The sequence below is a fragment of the Cottoperca gobio genome, chromosome 21, assembly GCF_900634415.1.
Source record: "Cottoperca gobio chromosome 21, fCotGob3.1, whole genome shotgun sequence".
NCBI classification, from domain to species: domain Eukaryota; kingdom Metazoa; phylum Chordata; class Actinopteri; order Perciformes; family Bovichtidae; genus Cottoperca; species Cottoperca gobio.
In genome coordinates, this window is record NC_041375.1 from 22,224,905 (window position 1) to 22,239,084 (window position 14,180).

At 40.1% G+C, this 14,180-nt stretch overlaps 1 protein-coding gene across 2 annotated transcripts in view; it reads left to right on the forward strand.

Annotated features, from left to right (window-relative positions):
• The window catches only part of parp4 (poly (ADP-ribose) polymerase family, member 4), a 25,354-nt gene extending 11,737 nt beyond the window's left edge, over positions 1-13,617 (forward strand). For both annotated transcript variants that reach the window (XM_029459144.1, XM_029459143.1), the window contains exons 17-39: positions 170-256; positions 709-873; positions 1,193-1,230; positions 1,456-1,537; positions 2,239-2,376; positions 2,456-2,645; positions 3,124-3,194; positions 3,822-4,009; positions 4,175-4,274; positions 4,667-4,837; positions 5,228-5,308; positions 6,380-6,460; positions 6,560-6,655; positions 6,748-6,900; positions 7,014-7,055; positions 7,170-7,223; positions 7,769-7,843; positions 8,191-8,262; positions 9,213-10,027; positions 10,351-10,417; positions 11,360-11,462; positions 11,995-12,127; positions 12,510-13,617. In XM_029459144.1, coding sequence (XP_029315004.1) covers positions 170-256; positions 709-873; positions 1,193-1,230; positions 1,456-1,537; positions 2,239-2,376; positions 2,456-2,645; positions 3,124-3,194; positions 3,822-4,009; positions 4,175-4,274; positions 4,667-4,837; positions 5,228-5,308; positions 6,380-6,460; positions 6,560-6,655; positions 6,748-6,900; positions 7,014-7,055; positions 7,170-7,223; positions 7,769-7,843; positions 8,191-8,262; positions 9,213-10,027; positions 10,351-10,417; positions 11,360-11,462; positions 11,995-12,127; positions 12,510-12,717 — 3,210 coding nt within the window. In that variant the 3' untranslated portion in view covers positions 12,718-13,617. The remainder of the gene's footprint in view (positions 1-169; positions 257-708; positions 874-1,192; positions 1,231-1,455; positions 1,538-2,238; positions 2,377-2,455; positions 2,646-3,123; positions 3,195-3,821; positions 4,010-4,174; positions 4,275-4,666; positions 4,838-5,227; positions 5,309-6,379; positions 6,461-6,559; positions 6,656-6,747; positions 6,901-7,013; positions 7,056-7,169; positions 7,224-7,768; positions 7,844-8,190; positions 8,263-9,212; positions 10,028-10,350; positions 10,418-11,359; positions 11,463-11,994; positions 12,128-12,509) is intronic.
• The last annotated feature ends 563 nt before the right edge of the window (positions 13,618-14,180 follow it).

Here is a 14,180-nt window from a genome sequence, read left to right on the forward strand (position 1 = left end):
CATTGTGAGCAACTGTTGACAGGCTGCTCTTTTCTGATTGACAGCTCAGTGGCTGGAAATATTTTTGTCATTGTATTATGCCAAGCTGCAAAACTCCCCCACCAGTACCACATGGATTGTTTGGAAAACCAATTTCCCCTTGTTGTCTTTGTGTCTGTTTGGATCTCAGGTGAAGGAGAAAGAGACGGCACGCAGGGAGTACAAGCAGGCTATTGAGAAAGGCCATGGAGCCTACCTCATGGACCAGGACGCCCCCGTATGTCCGCCCTCTGCACTCAACACATATCATCGTGCTGATTCAAGCTCTTGATCTCGCAGTTTCTAAATCTGAAATATGCCAGAAAATGTTACGACTCCTTTTCACAGCATTTCATTTATGTCGTCATCAAATCGTGAAATTGTTTAGAGTTTCAAAGTGGGGACCACTAGTTAAGGAAGTGATTTTCTTTCAACAATATCATTACTGCATAAAGAGACACAAGACTCTCTCAGAGTCTCGGATATGTAACGATCATATAAGTTTACAAGCTATCTTCTTCTTTGCATCAAGGAACCAGATATTTTCTAATGCATACTTTGTGCAACTTTGTCTATGGAAAGATGTATAGGATGTTTACTTCTGGAACCAGGGGAGCCCAAAATAGCTCCTCCTAGTTTGCAACTCCTACTTCTACACTGGTTGTGATGTCATCTGTGTTCTCACTGCAGGATGTGTTCACCATCAGTGTTGGCAATCTGCCTCCCGGTGCCACTGTCCTCATTAAAGTTACCTTTGTGTCTGAGCTGATCGTCAGGGACGGGAGTATCCTCTTCTCCCTGCCTGGGAGTGTGGCTCCGTGGCAGGAGAGTGCAGCACTCAACCAGACCACACAAGTAAGGAAACTAAAACTAAAGGCATCCCTCCTCAAAGTGTCAGTTCTTATTCTGCAGGCTGTCAATAGTGGGGTAAAAACGGCAAAAGGTCCTTAAAGAAGCAAAGTCTACATCGTTGTGATTTCTTTCATTTCTGGTGGATCTTTATGTGTTTTCTAGTTAAAAAGCAATGAAATGTATCAGATATCAAATACAACAGGACTTGCCTGCAGTGTTTGGTCTTCAATTTTAGTGTTGCTGTTTTTGTTTATTTATTTATTTTTGCTCCAGTAAAATGGCTGTTAATGTTCTTTGTTGTATGTTTTGCATTGATTCACAGGTCACTGTGGAGAAGGTGTGTGTGACTGATGAGGCGAGGTGAGCTATGTTATGTATTTTGATTATTTTAAGGCAATTGTTATGTTTAACTTAATTGTTATTTCTGCAATCTGACGCTGAATGTCCAGTGGATTTATTGACCAGTTGATCCAATAATGAATCACTGACAGTAAAATATTCAGATAGAAACGTGTGCTGTCCGATGTGCCCTTCCCTGTGCTCTATTTTTATAATGTAAACTTCAATGTGTTGTTTCTTCCTCAGAGAGTTCACCCTGGACATGTCAGTTGAGATGCCCAATAAGATCACCGACCTGCAGTGCATCACTCACAAAGTCAAGATTAAGGTAATGTTTCACTTCTTATTAATCATTTATTTTGACTATTTAGATATTGTTACATGTTTGTCAGTTATTTCCAAGAATGTCTACAAAAGTATTTTTATTCTCTGGACTTGATAAGTTTGGAAATGTAACAGATTTGGAGTCACAAGTCTACTAAAATAATACTCAATGCTTAATACTCAACATGAATCAAGGATTAAATTGTAGCAATTGTTTGGAGTTTGGATGTTGAAACTGTTTCACTTTGAAAACGTTTACGGTTTCATATATTTATGTTTTACTTTCTACCTCCCATGTAAGTGCTGAAATGATGCCTGGATACATTGAGCAGAGAATTTGTTATGGTTAACATGATCTCATATTGATTTAGCAAAATTATTTTCATTTCAAAATACTAAAGATCTGCTTTTTAGAGCTTCACTAAAATAGGCTGTGTCTGCTTTTCTGTGATTAATCAGATCAGAAGTTGTTTTGTTATGTTTGTTTAGTTTTTTTCAATGTCTGCCTGCTGTTCAGACTGCGTAACTAATCTTTGTTTTGAATTATTTTATCTGTTGATGCAGACTTGTCATTGTGTTTCAGGGTTTTCATACTAAATAGTTGAGTCATTGAAGTTTTCTGTGTGTATGTGTGTGTGTGTGTGGTGTGTGTGTGTGTGTGTGTGTGTGTGTGTGTGTGTGTGTGTGTGTGTGTTATTCCCATAGAGAACAGACTGTAAGGCGGTGGTGAGCGTGCTGCCAGGAGAGGTCATGGGTCAAGAAGGTTTCCAGCTGTCAGTCACTCTGTCGGAGGTCCACCTGCCCAGGATGTGGGTGGAGAAACACCCTGACAAGGACAGCCAGGTCTGTCTGTCTGTCTGTCTCTGCATGTCTTTCTCTCTTTCTCTCACTCTGTTAACCACCTTCTCGCTCTCTCCTCTAGGCCAGCATGTTAGTTTTCTATCCAGACTTCAAAGTCAACTCCACTCCAGCATCTGATGAAGTCATCCTGTTGCTGGACACGTCTGAGTCCATGAAAGGAGAGTCTCTCCGCATGGCACAGAGGATCGCCCTGCAGGTCCTCAGAAAGCTCGACCACAACCTCAGACTCAATGTCATTTTCTTTGGCACAGGTCAGTTCTCTCCTATTACCTGTTTTTGTATAAAGTGATAAAGCATAGAAAAGACAGAAGAAGTACAAGTTGGAAAGGTGAGACAAAGTAAAACTCTCTCACCATTTAGGAGCAAGCTAAAAGTAATCAGACTGCATAAAATAAATGTAAAACAAAAATGAAGAACTGATAGAATAGGTAATCGACAATGACTAGCACTGCTTTGGTTTTGGTAATCTATTAAACACTCTTACATGCAAGAGTGTTTCTGCACTTGAGCTGAGCATCACATACAACATGTGATATTAAGAGAACTGCATCTGGAGACTTCCCGCTCAATGAAGTCAACACTCCTTTTACATGAAAGTCTCCTCTCAATAAACCAAACTCAGTTCATAGATGGATCCTCAGTTTCTCATCGATCCTCATTTCACCGAATATTTTGACTGCAGTACTCGGTAATAATGTTCCTGACTTTTACTGTGTGTCCGTCTGCCAGATCACACGGATGCTTTCCTGACAGCTCAGCCGCTCGTAGAAGCTCGTCCTGTAGCCCAGAGCTTCATCACAGTGAGTTACGACTGTCGGATTCATCCATACTGTAGTTCAACCTGGAAGCCATTGTTACGTGGAATATTGAGTTGCTGCAGAGCTCTGACATGAAACATATATTGACACTATTTCTTAGTATATATTTTTCATAATTGACTTTTGACTTTGGCTGAATTGTTCAATGTAAGATGAATTTCTTATTTTAATTTTCTATAACAACATACAGAATAATGTTATATTAGAATTAAAAAGTAAGTAACTGGTTAGTTAATTTGCACTAGTGTTTCTCATATCTTTAATCTTTTACATTGTATTATTAGAAATAATTGCACACCTAGTCTGTGTGAACAATTCCCCCAAAAGCTCAAGTAAGTTTAGTTAATTAGTGATTAAGGAGACTTAAAAGTAGCTTTTACAGTAGATACTAGAAGTAGAACGAGTAGCATTTTAGATGTACAATTGTTAAATGTGTGGGTTTTCTTTTTAAGAAATACATTGTTTATAATGCAGTATTAACAAACATCGCCGTTGAAGGCTGAAAGATTTTTCCCACTTGGATACTCGTAATTATAGTTAAAACGATATGACTTAAAGGCAGCATATGCCTGTGTGTTCTGAAAGCTCTCCTCCTCTCCCTCCTATCAGCTCTCCTCTCCAGTAGGGGGCAGCACCGAGCTGTGGCGGCCCCTGCGAGCTCTCAGCCTGCTGCCTCCGTCCCGCGGCAAGAGAAACCTGCTGCTGCTGTCGGACGGTCACATCCAGAACGCAGAGCTCACCTTACAGCTGCTCAGAGACAACGCTCAGCACAGCCGCCTCTTCACCTGCGGCCTCAGGTCTGAATGGGTTATAGGTCACGTGGGGGGGAAAGTTTCAAACATGAAATTTTTTCCTATACAGCCTTTGACTGCAGTACATTAGTTATCTTGATCTGCACACTGAGTATCTTTTTCATGACAGACATTTTAAAGGTGTGTGTTTGCGTTTCTTTCTCATTTCAGTCCGACAGCCAATCGGCACATGCTCAGAGCTCTGGCACAGGCAGGGGGCGGAGCCTTTGAATTCTTCGACACAAAAAACAAACACAACTGGGCAGAGAAGGTTGGACCGACTACCTTTAATTAATTACCGATAATCGTACAGTATTTTCATTTTTTTCATAATTTTTCATGCCCTTTGTGTTAATAAGAAATAATGACGAATAACTCACACTCAATGTAACAGCATTCATGCACTAATGTAACCAATGTTTCCACCTTGTCCTTGTGTCAGACGTGTCTGTGCTAATGTACCTTTTAAATTAACCTAAAGTGCGCTTTATCTGGTTGTCTCCATATGTGTTGCAATTTCTTCTGTAAATATGCAAAATATCCACACATTCCCCAAGAGGAGCTTTCCAATCCTAATGCGTTTTTAATGTTAAAAAATGTGACCCTCACTTTCACAAAAAAACTCAGTTTATTCATCTGTTAACACTTTGTTTTTGGCGGCAGGTGGAATGTCAGGTGAAGCGTATGGCGTCTCCTGGCTGCAGTTCAGTGTCAGTAAAGTGGCAGCAGTTCAACCCAACAGCGCCCCCTCCTGTGCAAGCCCCCAAGCAGCTCCATGCTCTGTTCAATGACTGCCACACCCTGGTTTATGGCTTTGTGCCGCACTGCACACAGGTATGCAGTTTATATACATGATTACAAACCGCTAAATTAAAGCAGAATTGCCTTTTTTCTTGTGTTGCTTGCAGATATTTTTGTGAGTGTGCGTTTTATTGTTTTATTCTAAGTCTAAGTTGGCGAAACATTTTTTTTTATCATTAATCAAATTATTTATTATTTTTCGTTTCATTATTCTGTCATTATTTTTCACAGTTTTTGGATATTTTATAGACAATGTCCCAGACCTCAAGTTAATATCTTCACATTGCTTATTTTGTAGATCCAATAGTCAAAAACATTTACAATGATATAAAACACAGTAACACAGCATATTTTAGAAGTTATAAAGCAGCAAATATTTGGCATTTTTCTTTGATAAATAACTTAAATAATTACTTCTTACAGGCCACCCTCCTTGGAGATCTGAGTGGTCAGGAGCTCAAAACCATGGTGTCAACCAGTGAGCTGCAGAAGACCAGGGGCACAGTAAGAACACACACACACTTGTTTTCCCCCCTCATGAGGCCCACGTTTTTTCCCCTTATAGTGTGGACCACCCTTTTTAGTTGTTCTAGTCTTCTGTAAAAAATCAAGCAAGATAAAAATAATAATAATTCTAATCACAAATATCTCTTTAAATTAACAAAATTTGAAACTTTTGTCTCCATGCTAGTTTTTTAGTGACTTAGAGGGCTCAGTTTCTAGCATTCAGAACTTGTGAGGTCCACTTTCATACACACATTCATATTTCAAGTTTTTATATCTTTGCAGGGATGACAGTTACCATCTGGAGATTTTAATGGTTTTAATGGTTTGTCCTTGTTACCAAAGAAACTACTGGACAGGGATTTAGGGATTTACATTCTACCTGTACATCCCCTGCACCAGAGGTCTTCAACAGGGGGTCCGTGACCCCTAGGGGGTCCGCGGAGGTACTGGAGGGGGGTCGCAAATTGTTTGGTTGATTAGACATAACATTTTTTTTCACAAATTGAAATGCACGTTAACTTCAATCCAACATATTGTAGCAAACGGATAAATGGAGGCAGAAGACGTTATCTCTCAGTCAGCAATGCACACATTCAGCTCCCCCCCGACACACACAAACACACGTGCGCACACACCTACAGTAAAACATATGCTGTTTGACACAAAAGGAAGTAAGTGATGACAAAGCTGTAAGGAAACAAAGCGTGGGAGGAAAGGCTTAATAAATTGTTTCAGCATTTTGCCCGTAATTGGGAGTATTCTGGCAATCTGCGTCTTTTATTCTCTGGTATCCAAAGTCATTCGAAGGTAATCGGCAAACAAAAAAACACAAACATGCTGACTTTGATGATTTATTTCCATATAGGTGGTTGCTATGCCCTCTTGTTGCATTTGTTCAGTAACCTTTTAATCGTTTGAAGTTCCAGTTCTGCTGTTTCATTATTTTTCATTAATTTACTTACACGCACTCATCTGAACTAGATTACCCTGCACATACTGATGCAGGTTGTTGGTGATTGTCATTATCATGAGGCGAGGATTATGATGTTTATTGATGTGTGTGTTCAGTTTCTTCACAAGCTCACAGCAAGAGCCCTCATCCGGGATTATGAAGACGGAAGCCTGGATACCAATGAAGCTGAACATGAGGTGTGTGTGTGTGTGAGTGTGTTTAGTTAGACTCAAAAGCAGCTCACCTCGGTTTAGACGTCCACGTGTTTACCTGGATTTTTGCTTTTTTTTCCCCAGGGAAAGAAAGCGGAGCTGAAGCGCTTCATCATCGAGTTAAGCAAAGAGTTCTCCATCCTGTCTCAGTTCACCAGCTTTGTGGCCATCGAGGAAAGGGTTTGTTAAATGTATACTGTTATTTGTATTAATAATGGATTCGAAGGTTTTGTAGGCTCCTCACCAAACCAAACTCATCTGCCTTGTTGTAGGACTCAGAACGACTCGAGGAGGGTGTCACAGACATCCCCAAGTTGATCGCAAAGGAAGATGTGGACTTCCTCCCCTACATCAGCTGGATTTCTCCTGAGGATAATAAAGAGGATGAGTTTGCGTATGATCATATAGCATTCTCCTGTGACATGGTAAAGTCACATACTGTGTATAGTGTAATCAGAGGGGAAGGAAAGAGACAATTTAGTTGTTGTGATTTACTAATTTGCCACTTTTATGAGCTGCATTTGTCTCTCTGTTGTAGGACCTGGATGAGGATGAAGTTTATTATGGTGCTGCTTTTCCTGTGAGGGTTACTTTTCAATTCCAATTTAACACTGTGTATAATGTAATCAGGGGGGAAGGAAAGAGCAAGTTTTCATTTTACTTGATAAATGAATCAAATGATTACTTCTTACAGAACATCTGCTCTGGGCTCAAACTCCTCGGATCAACCATGTATCCCACGGAAAAAGTAAGGGCACACACAAATACAAAAACATTTACAATATGTGTAATATGTATGTATATATATATATATATATTAGGGCTGTCGAATTAACGCGTTAATTTCGATAAATTTATCAATCGCGCTCCTAGATGCCCCTGACTTTTGGTCCGACAGCATGGAGCACGGAGCTCTGACAGCACCCTTCCCCGGCGCCCGTCCCCCCGTCGCACGGAGCTCAGAAAGCACGGAGCACGGAGCTCTGACAGCCCCACCCCCCCCCCGTTGCACGGAGCTCTCACAGCAAATATTGTTATATGCGATTAATCGCGATTAATTAATCACAAAGCTTGTAATTAATTAGATTAGTTTTTTTAATCGCTTGACAGCCCTAATATATATATATATCAAGGAATATATAAAGGAAGATTTGCTCCCAAATTGAAATCATTGACAGGACTTTCAAGTTTGACCCAAACGAATCAGTAACTGTTTATAAATGATTTATGGGCTGGACGAGTTTATGGTTTTCTTTTTCCTTGATAAATGACTCAAATGATTACTTCTCACAGAACTCCTCCCTTCAAGATCTGAGTGTTCATGATCTCAAATTCCTCGGATCAACCAATGAGCAGCACATGGACACAGTAAGAGCACACACAAACACACACTCTCTACAGTACCTGCTGTTTATGTTAACCTTTGTATTTGCACTATGATTGAAAACATAAATTTTACACATATTGTAAATGTTTTTGTATTTTAAATACAAAAACGTTTACAATATGTGTAATATGTTATACATATTACACATATTGTAAACGTTTTTAATGTGTAATCACAACATCAGTCCTGTCAATGGTTCAAATCTGGGAGCAAATCTTCCAAGTTTGACCCAAACGAATCAGTAACGGTTTATAAATGATTTATGGGCTGCAAGAGTTTATGGTTTTCTTTTTCCTTGATAAATGACTCAAATGATTACTTCTCACAGAACTCCTCCCTTCAAGAGTGTTCAAGTTCTGCACTGCCCCCAAGCTCTGGAACTCCATCCCTCCACGCATCCGTCAGTCCGAAACTGTTACAACATTCAAGTGACATTCAAACTGGGCTACTCTCTGTAGTATCAATCTTCCTGTATCCTCCTCCCCTCCCCCCGCTTTTCTCTTTATTGCTTTCTTCCTGTGTCTCAACCATATCTCTGGTATTATTTGTTTGCTCTCCCTTCCAATGTCCTGCTGTTTTTATCTCTTGTATTTTGTACGGTGTATTTTGGGTGTCTTGAAAGGCGCCTCCAAATAAAATGTATTATTATTATTATTATTAGAACATCTGCCTTGAACGTGATCATGGGCTCGAACTCCTCGGATCAACCATGTATCCCATGGTTATATATTAGGGCTGTCGAATTAACGCGTTCATTTCGATAAATTAATCACAGAAAAAATAACGCGTTAAAAATATAAACGCAGATTAATCGTGCTCCTAGATGCCCCTGACTTTTGGTCCGACAGCACGGAGCTCTGACAGCACCCATCCCAGGCGCCGGTCCCCCCGTCGCACGGAGCTTAGAAAGCACAGAGCTCTGACAGCCCCCCCCACGTTGCACGGAGCTCTCACAAAATTTTTAAACACAAGGTTAGTTACATTTGCCATTTTGAGGGGACAACTCTCTTTTAGAGAGAGCTGCTATTTCTAATTCATGGGCCGTGTGAAAATAAAACGACTAAATAACACAATAAAGGTTAACAAATCCTAAATTAGCATCACATATCCTTATGTCTCATCATACACGTTATTGTTGGAGCAGAACAATGTAATGCAATACTTCTCCATTCATTCATATATTGATGCATAAAGTTATCGACCAAAAGGTCGCTCGATAGAATTTATCTAAAAATCGATATGTGTGTGTGTGAACTACATTGAACTTTGAGTGGTGTTTGAGTAGTCCAGTTTTAATTTGTGAGCAGTTTTAATTTATTTCTTGTTTTCTTTATTTCTATTCTTTTGTAGAGGAAAACTTTAACTGGTAGGAGCAGAAGACGGATGCAGAACACGGCGTACTGTGTAGAGAGCAGTGATAATGAAGCAATGGAACTGGACATGCACCTTGAGGAACCCGATGATTTGTTTAATTTTTCCTCTCCAGTCCCTCCACCTCCTCCTCCTCAATCTTCAGCCCTCTCATTTCATCTTCCTCCTCCTCATCCTTCTTCTCTCCCAAGTGCCCCTCTACCTAAATGTCAGTTTACGAATTATGCCATTCCAACTCTGGCCACTATGTCACTGGAAAGACCAAGTGTAGGGACAGCTTTCAAAGAAACAGAATTTTTTCCTCCATCCCTGCTACTAAAAATGTCCTCGCTCTACAGCAGCGTGAGAGCTGGCGCTTCCTCAAAATCTATGGGAGTCCTGAATGAACGTCCATGTTCTCTCGATCGTAAGAACAAAACAATTCAAAAGCTCATCACTCTACAAGCTCATTCAGCGGGTCGCACAAGCGCCTCATTTGCTTCTCAGCAACAGTTAGGTTATTCTTTCGGTGGCTCTCTGCCTCAAGTCCAACCCCGTGAATCCAGTCATGGCCCTCCAGTTCCATGGGATGAAGCAGCAAATCTTAGTGGATATAGAAGACATAGAGCAAACTTGAAGCCTGAAGGAGACATGGCACATGGGGCAAAACTGGCCAAGGGGGAAGCTGCAAGTTTGGGACGTGCAACTGTACTAAGGCAACGGTTAGATCAGCAGAGGCGGAGGAGTGTTGGCCGTGGCCCTCCTCAAGTTGTGATGAGCGCAGCACGGTCTTCAAGATGTCTTCGACCCTTTCAGTGAGTGAAAAACTTTATCATTTATTTTAGATATGCTCCCTGATAATAATTCTTGTATAACAGTTGCTTCCAAAATGTTGTCTACTTATTTTAAATGGTGGTAAGGCTTTGGTTGACAAAATGAAATGAAACTGAATCATCTGTAGCTTAAGTGAAAGTCATGTGTGTATGTGCATCTATGCATGTGGTAGGAAGACAAAAGTCAGCAAGTGTGTGTGTGTGTGTTTCTGTTTATATTTCTGGATGTATGTGTGTTTTTTTAATATACACCAACTGTTGCCAATATTCACTAAGAGTGTCCTGCTGTGATCGTGTATTTCCAGGAGAAAGTCAGCAGACCCTGAAGTGCTGAAGCTCAGATGGACACAGATATTCCAGATGCAGCATTCAGTAAGATATGATAAAAACTAAAGTCTGCTCGTGTGTCGAAATGAAACCTTTGCTTTTCCTGCTGACAAGTTCAAATAACGGCTATAAGAAAGGTTTATCAATTCTGATCCTTTTTGTAACTCATCGTTCTCTATGATCATTAGCTGATGCTTCTTAACGGACAGTGTTGTGAGTGCGGGCACCGCTGCAGTTTGTCCGTGAGCGGAGACACAATAGCTGTCGCTTTGCGTCTGTTTTTAGCAATTTTCACTGCCATCTTATGGATCAAGTATTCAGATCCTTTACTTCCGTAAAAGCACTAATACCACACTGTGAAAATATTCAACTACAAATAAAAGTCTTGCATTCAAAACCTTACTTACGTAAAAGTATGTAAGTAGTATTAAGTAAAAGAAAATAGTCCCTGTCAGTGTTTTACTAATATGTTTTTAGATGAATATTTCTGCTGCATTTATGTATCTGTTGCATTTTACTGCTAATTTAACTTCTTTGTTTACTGTTAAATTGTTTAATCTGGAGAAAAATGCATCATATTCTATGAACTCGTCATATGTTGCTCTCCTGTGAGAACCACGTAACCGCTAAAAAGTCAACTTTTCTCACTTAAGAAGTGATAGATCTTTCTCAACACATGAAAGAAACACTTCATCCTTCAGTTTAACACACACGTTCAACATCAACACACCTGGAGATACGTGCTTTTCACTGCACAGGAAGAGGATGAACATTTGTAATCTAAAAAGTTAACAAAACTGTCAAAAATTGCATAAAAGGGAAATATTTGAGGTACTTTTACTTTACTTAAATACGGTAGTTGAGTAAATGTACTTTGCTACACTCATACTGTATATAACCATGCATGTTGGCGTGTTTTGGTGACATAAATTATGACCACTTTGTATAGGAGGTGAACTTGTTATGAAACATGTCTGTGTGTTGCAGGAAGGCTACTGGCAGTTAACCACAGAACTGGGTGAACTCCTGAATGTGGACGTCGACCTCTTCGCCAACGTGTTCCTGAAAAACAAGGGCATCCGGTCTCTAGGTGAAAACTCTCAGAACCTGTTTCAGGCCTTTAGAGTGGAAATAGTTTTGTTATTTCAGATCATTTTGACACATTCTGACATCTTTCTGGGACTAGAAGTATTGCATTTAAAATCAGTATTCAAAGAAAGTAAACTGTGGAAGTACCATTACCTCAAACTGGAACACTTAATACATTTCCAGTTCTCATGCGACGGCTCAGCTTTGAAGAGATTTGATTAGTGTTGTAAGCCAGTAAGAGTGAAGGAAGTGGTCATTTCCTCCAAATCACAAGCAACATTATTTATCCCGGTTTTGAGATTAACCCCTGCTTTTAGGGTTAGGGTTAGTACAATGGAGGTCAATGGGATAATTTTTTCTGTTGACAAATGACATTTGAAAAATTAAACCGCGGCATTTCTTTCCACAAAGAATGTCCTTTCATTGTGGCAAGTTTTTTTTTAGCTTTTGTTTTCCCACCAATGTTAAGCGTGTGTGTGTGTGTGTGTGTGTGTGTGTGTGTGTGTGTGTGTGTGTGTGTGTGTGGTGTGTAGGTGTGAAGGCCCATGCAGACATCCTGAGGCTGCTGGCAACTCTTCTGGTTCTGCAGCTGATGAGGGTGGAGAAGCTGGAGGAGGGCAAACTGCTCCGCACCCTCTTCAGCCTCAACGACTCCTCTCTGCCCAGGTTTGTCCAACATCACACAAAACAACATGAAGATACTGAGACGAGTGAATAAAAACACATCGACCCGAGGCTACACTTTAAAGCACACACTGCAACCAGAATACATGTAGAAGTGTAGGTGTGATCAGGTGTGATGTCTCATGTTAATGGAGGAAATGTTTACAGCATACAATAGAAATAAAAAGTTATGCAAGATGTGTTCAATCAGCACAACCTTAAAATGCACAATGGCTTTTAAAAATACTTTAAACTTGCCTGGTTCAACCTTTTCTCATTTCTAAAAGTTTCCTCATTTATTGTAATTTTCTGCTTTGGATGATTATGTAAACCAAACTGTCACTTTTCCCAGAGAACCTCTTTTGTTAACAACTTTTTCTTCCAGGCCTGAGCGGTGGGAGGAGGTGAAGAGGGCGGTGGATTGGGTGTGCTGGGCTGACCGGCAGTACCCGTGTGTCTACAGCCGGCTGGAGTTTGGTCTGAGCTGGGAATCCTCCACCCGTCAGCTGCTGGGTTTCGAAGGCCTCCCTCCCTTCTCAGCTCTCAGTGGTCTGAACCTGCAGAGGACCGTTTCCCAACTCCTGGTCCACTGAGCAGCATTAAGAGATGATAGTGTGAGAGAAACTCATACCGCTTTGAAATGATCATTTAGATTAATTTTTACGCATTTCTTTGGCTTACGTAAAGCTCTTCGGACCGGGTCTGTCTGTGAGTTTATATGCACATAAATAACAAGATGCAATTGGTTTTCTGCAGTAATCTGATTCCTTAAACTTCATGAATACAAGAAACAGTTTCCTTAATCGGGGTAGGAGATTCGGGAGCTAGATTTCTGCAATTTCTTGGCCATGTATACTGATACCAATCATGTTTTTACATGCACATATGTATATGATTAAACCTTCAGGCAGGGAAAGTACACCAGCGACAGCAGAGTCATGACGAGTAGCAGTGCATCCGCTGTTCAGAATATTCCAATCCAAAATTAGAGCTGATATGGCAACTTCCTCTGAACATTTGACTGCTAAATTTAGACACAGCGGTCTTTCCACTTTCGCACACACCTACACACATAACAAAATTAGAAGGTCACGTATTAATATTTCCTAAATAAGGGCAGAGAAGTGGATAATCTGATGACTGACCCGTCCGATTGCCTGTGTAACCTGGTTTCTCGAGTGCATGTGAATCTGTTGTGTGTTTTAAAGGTATTGTACCAATGAACTTGCCTTGCTTACATAGATAACTGCCTTTCAGCACCTTTGATTACTTTGTTTGTAGGATATATTTTAGGGGTGGGTGATATGGCCAATGTCTTCTATCAAGTTACATGTCATTTCAAATTGCGGTAACAGTTTATATCAATTGTTCTGTAAATTCACATAAGAAATGGTTTAAAATAACAATAGTCTACTTGATCACGTTTGATTATTTTTATTTGGAAAAGTATGTAAGTATTATGATTAAAAGTACTCGCTGTGCAGTAAAATGTCCCCTGTCCGTGTTTTACTATATATAATGTTTTTGTATTAATATTACTGCAGCAGTAATGTGCGTGTGTTAATTGTACTGCTGTACATGTTGATGGTTATGCTAATATTGCTTTAACTGCTGCTGCTCAGAAAAACACAAAATCCTTCAGTTTATCAGAAACATTAAAAATGAAATATATACCGTATTTTCCGCACTATAGAGCGCACTGGATTATAAGGCGCACTGTCAATGAATGGTCTATTTTCGATCTGTTTTCATATATAAAGCGCACCGGACTATAAGGCGCATTAAGCGAAACAAAACAGTCAGATAAGTCAGTCAGTCAAACTTTATTAAACGTGTTCACAATAACTCAACATTGTTCAAACGTTAATGAGCGTATTCACAATAACTCCCAACCTTGTTCAGTTGTAACACGTAAAAAAAACAGTCTGATACCGCCAAATCAAACGTTGTCTTCTTGCTTCCTCCACTTCCGTACCATTGATTCATTAATGTTGAATTCTCTCTATTCCCATGTTCTACTGCGTGACTGATAGCCTTGAGTTTGAAGTCCGCGTCG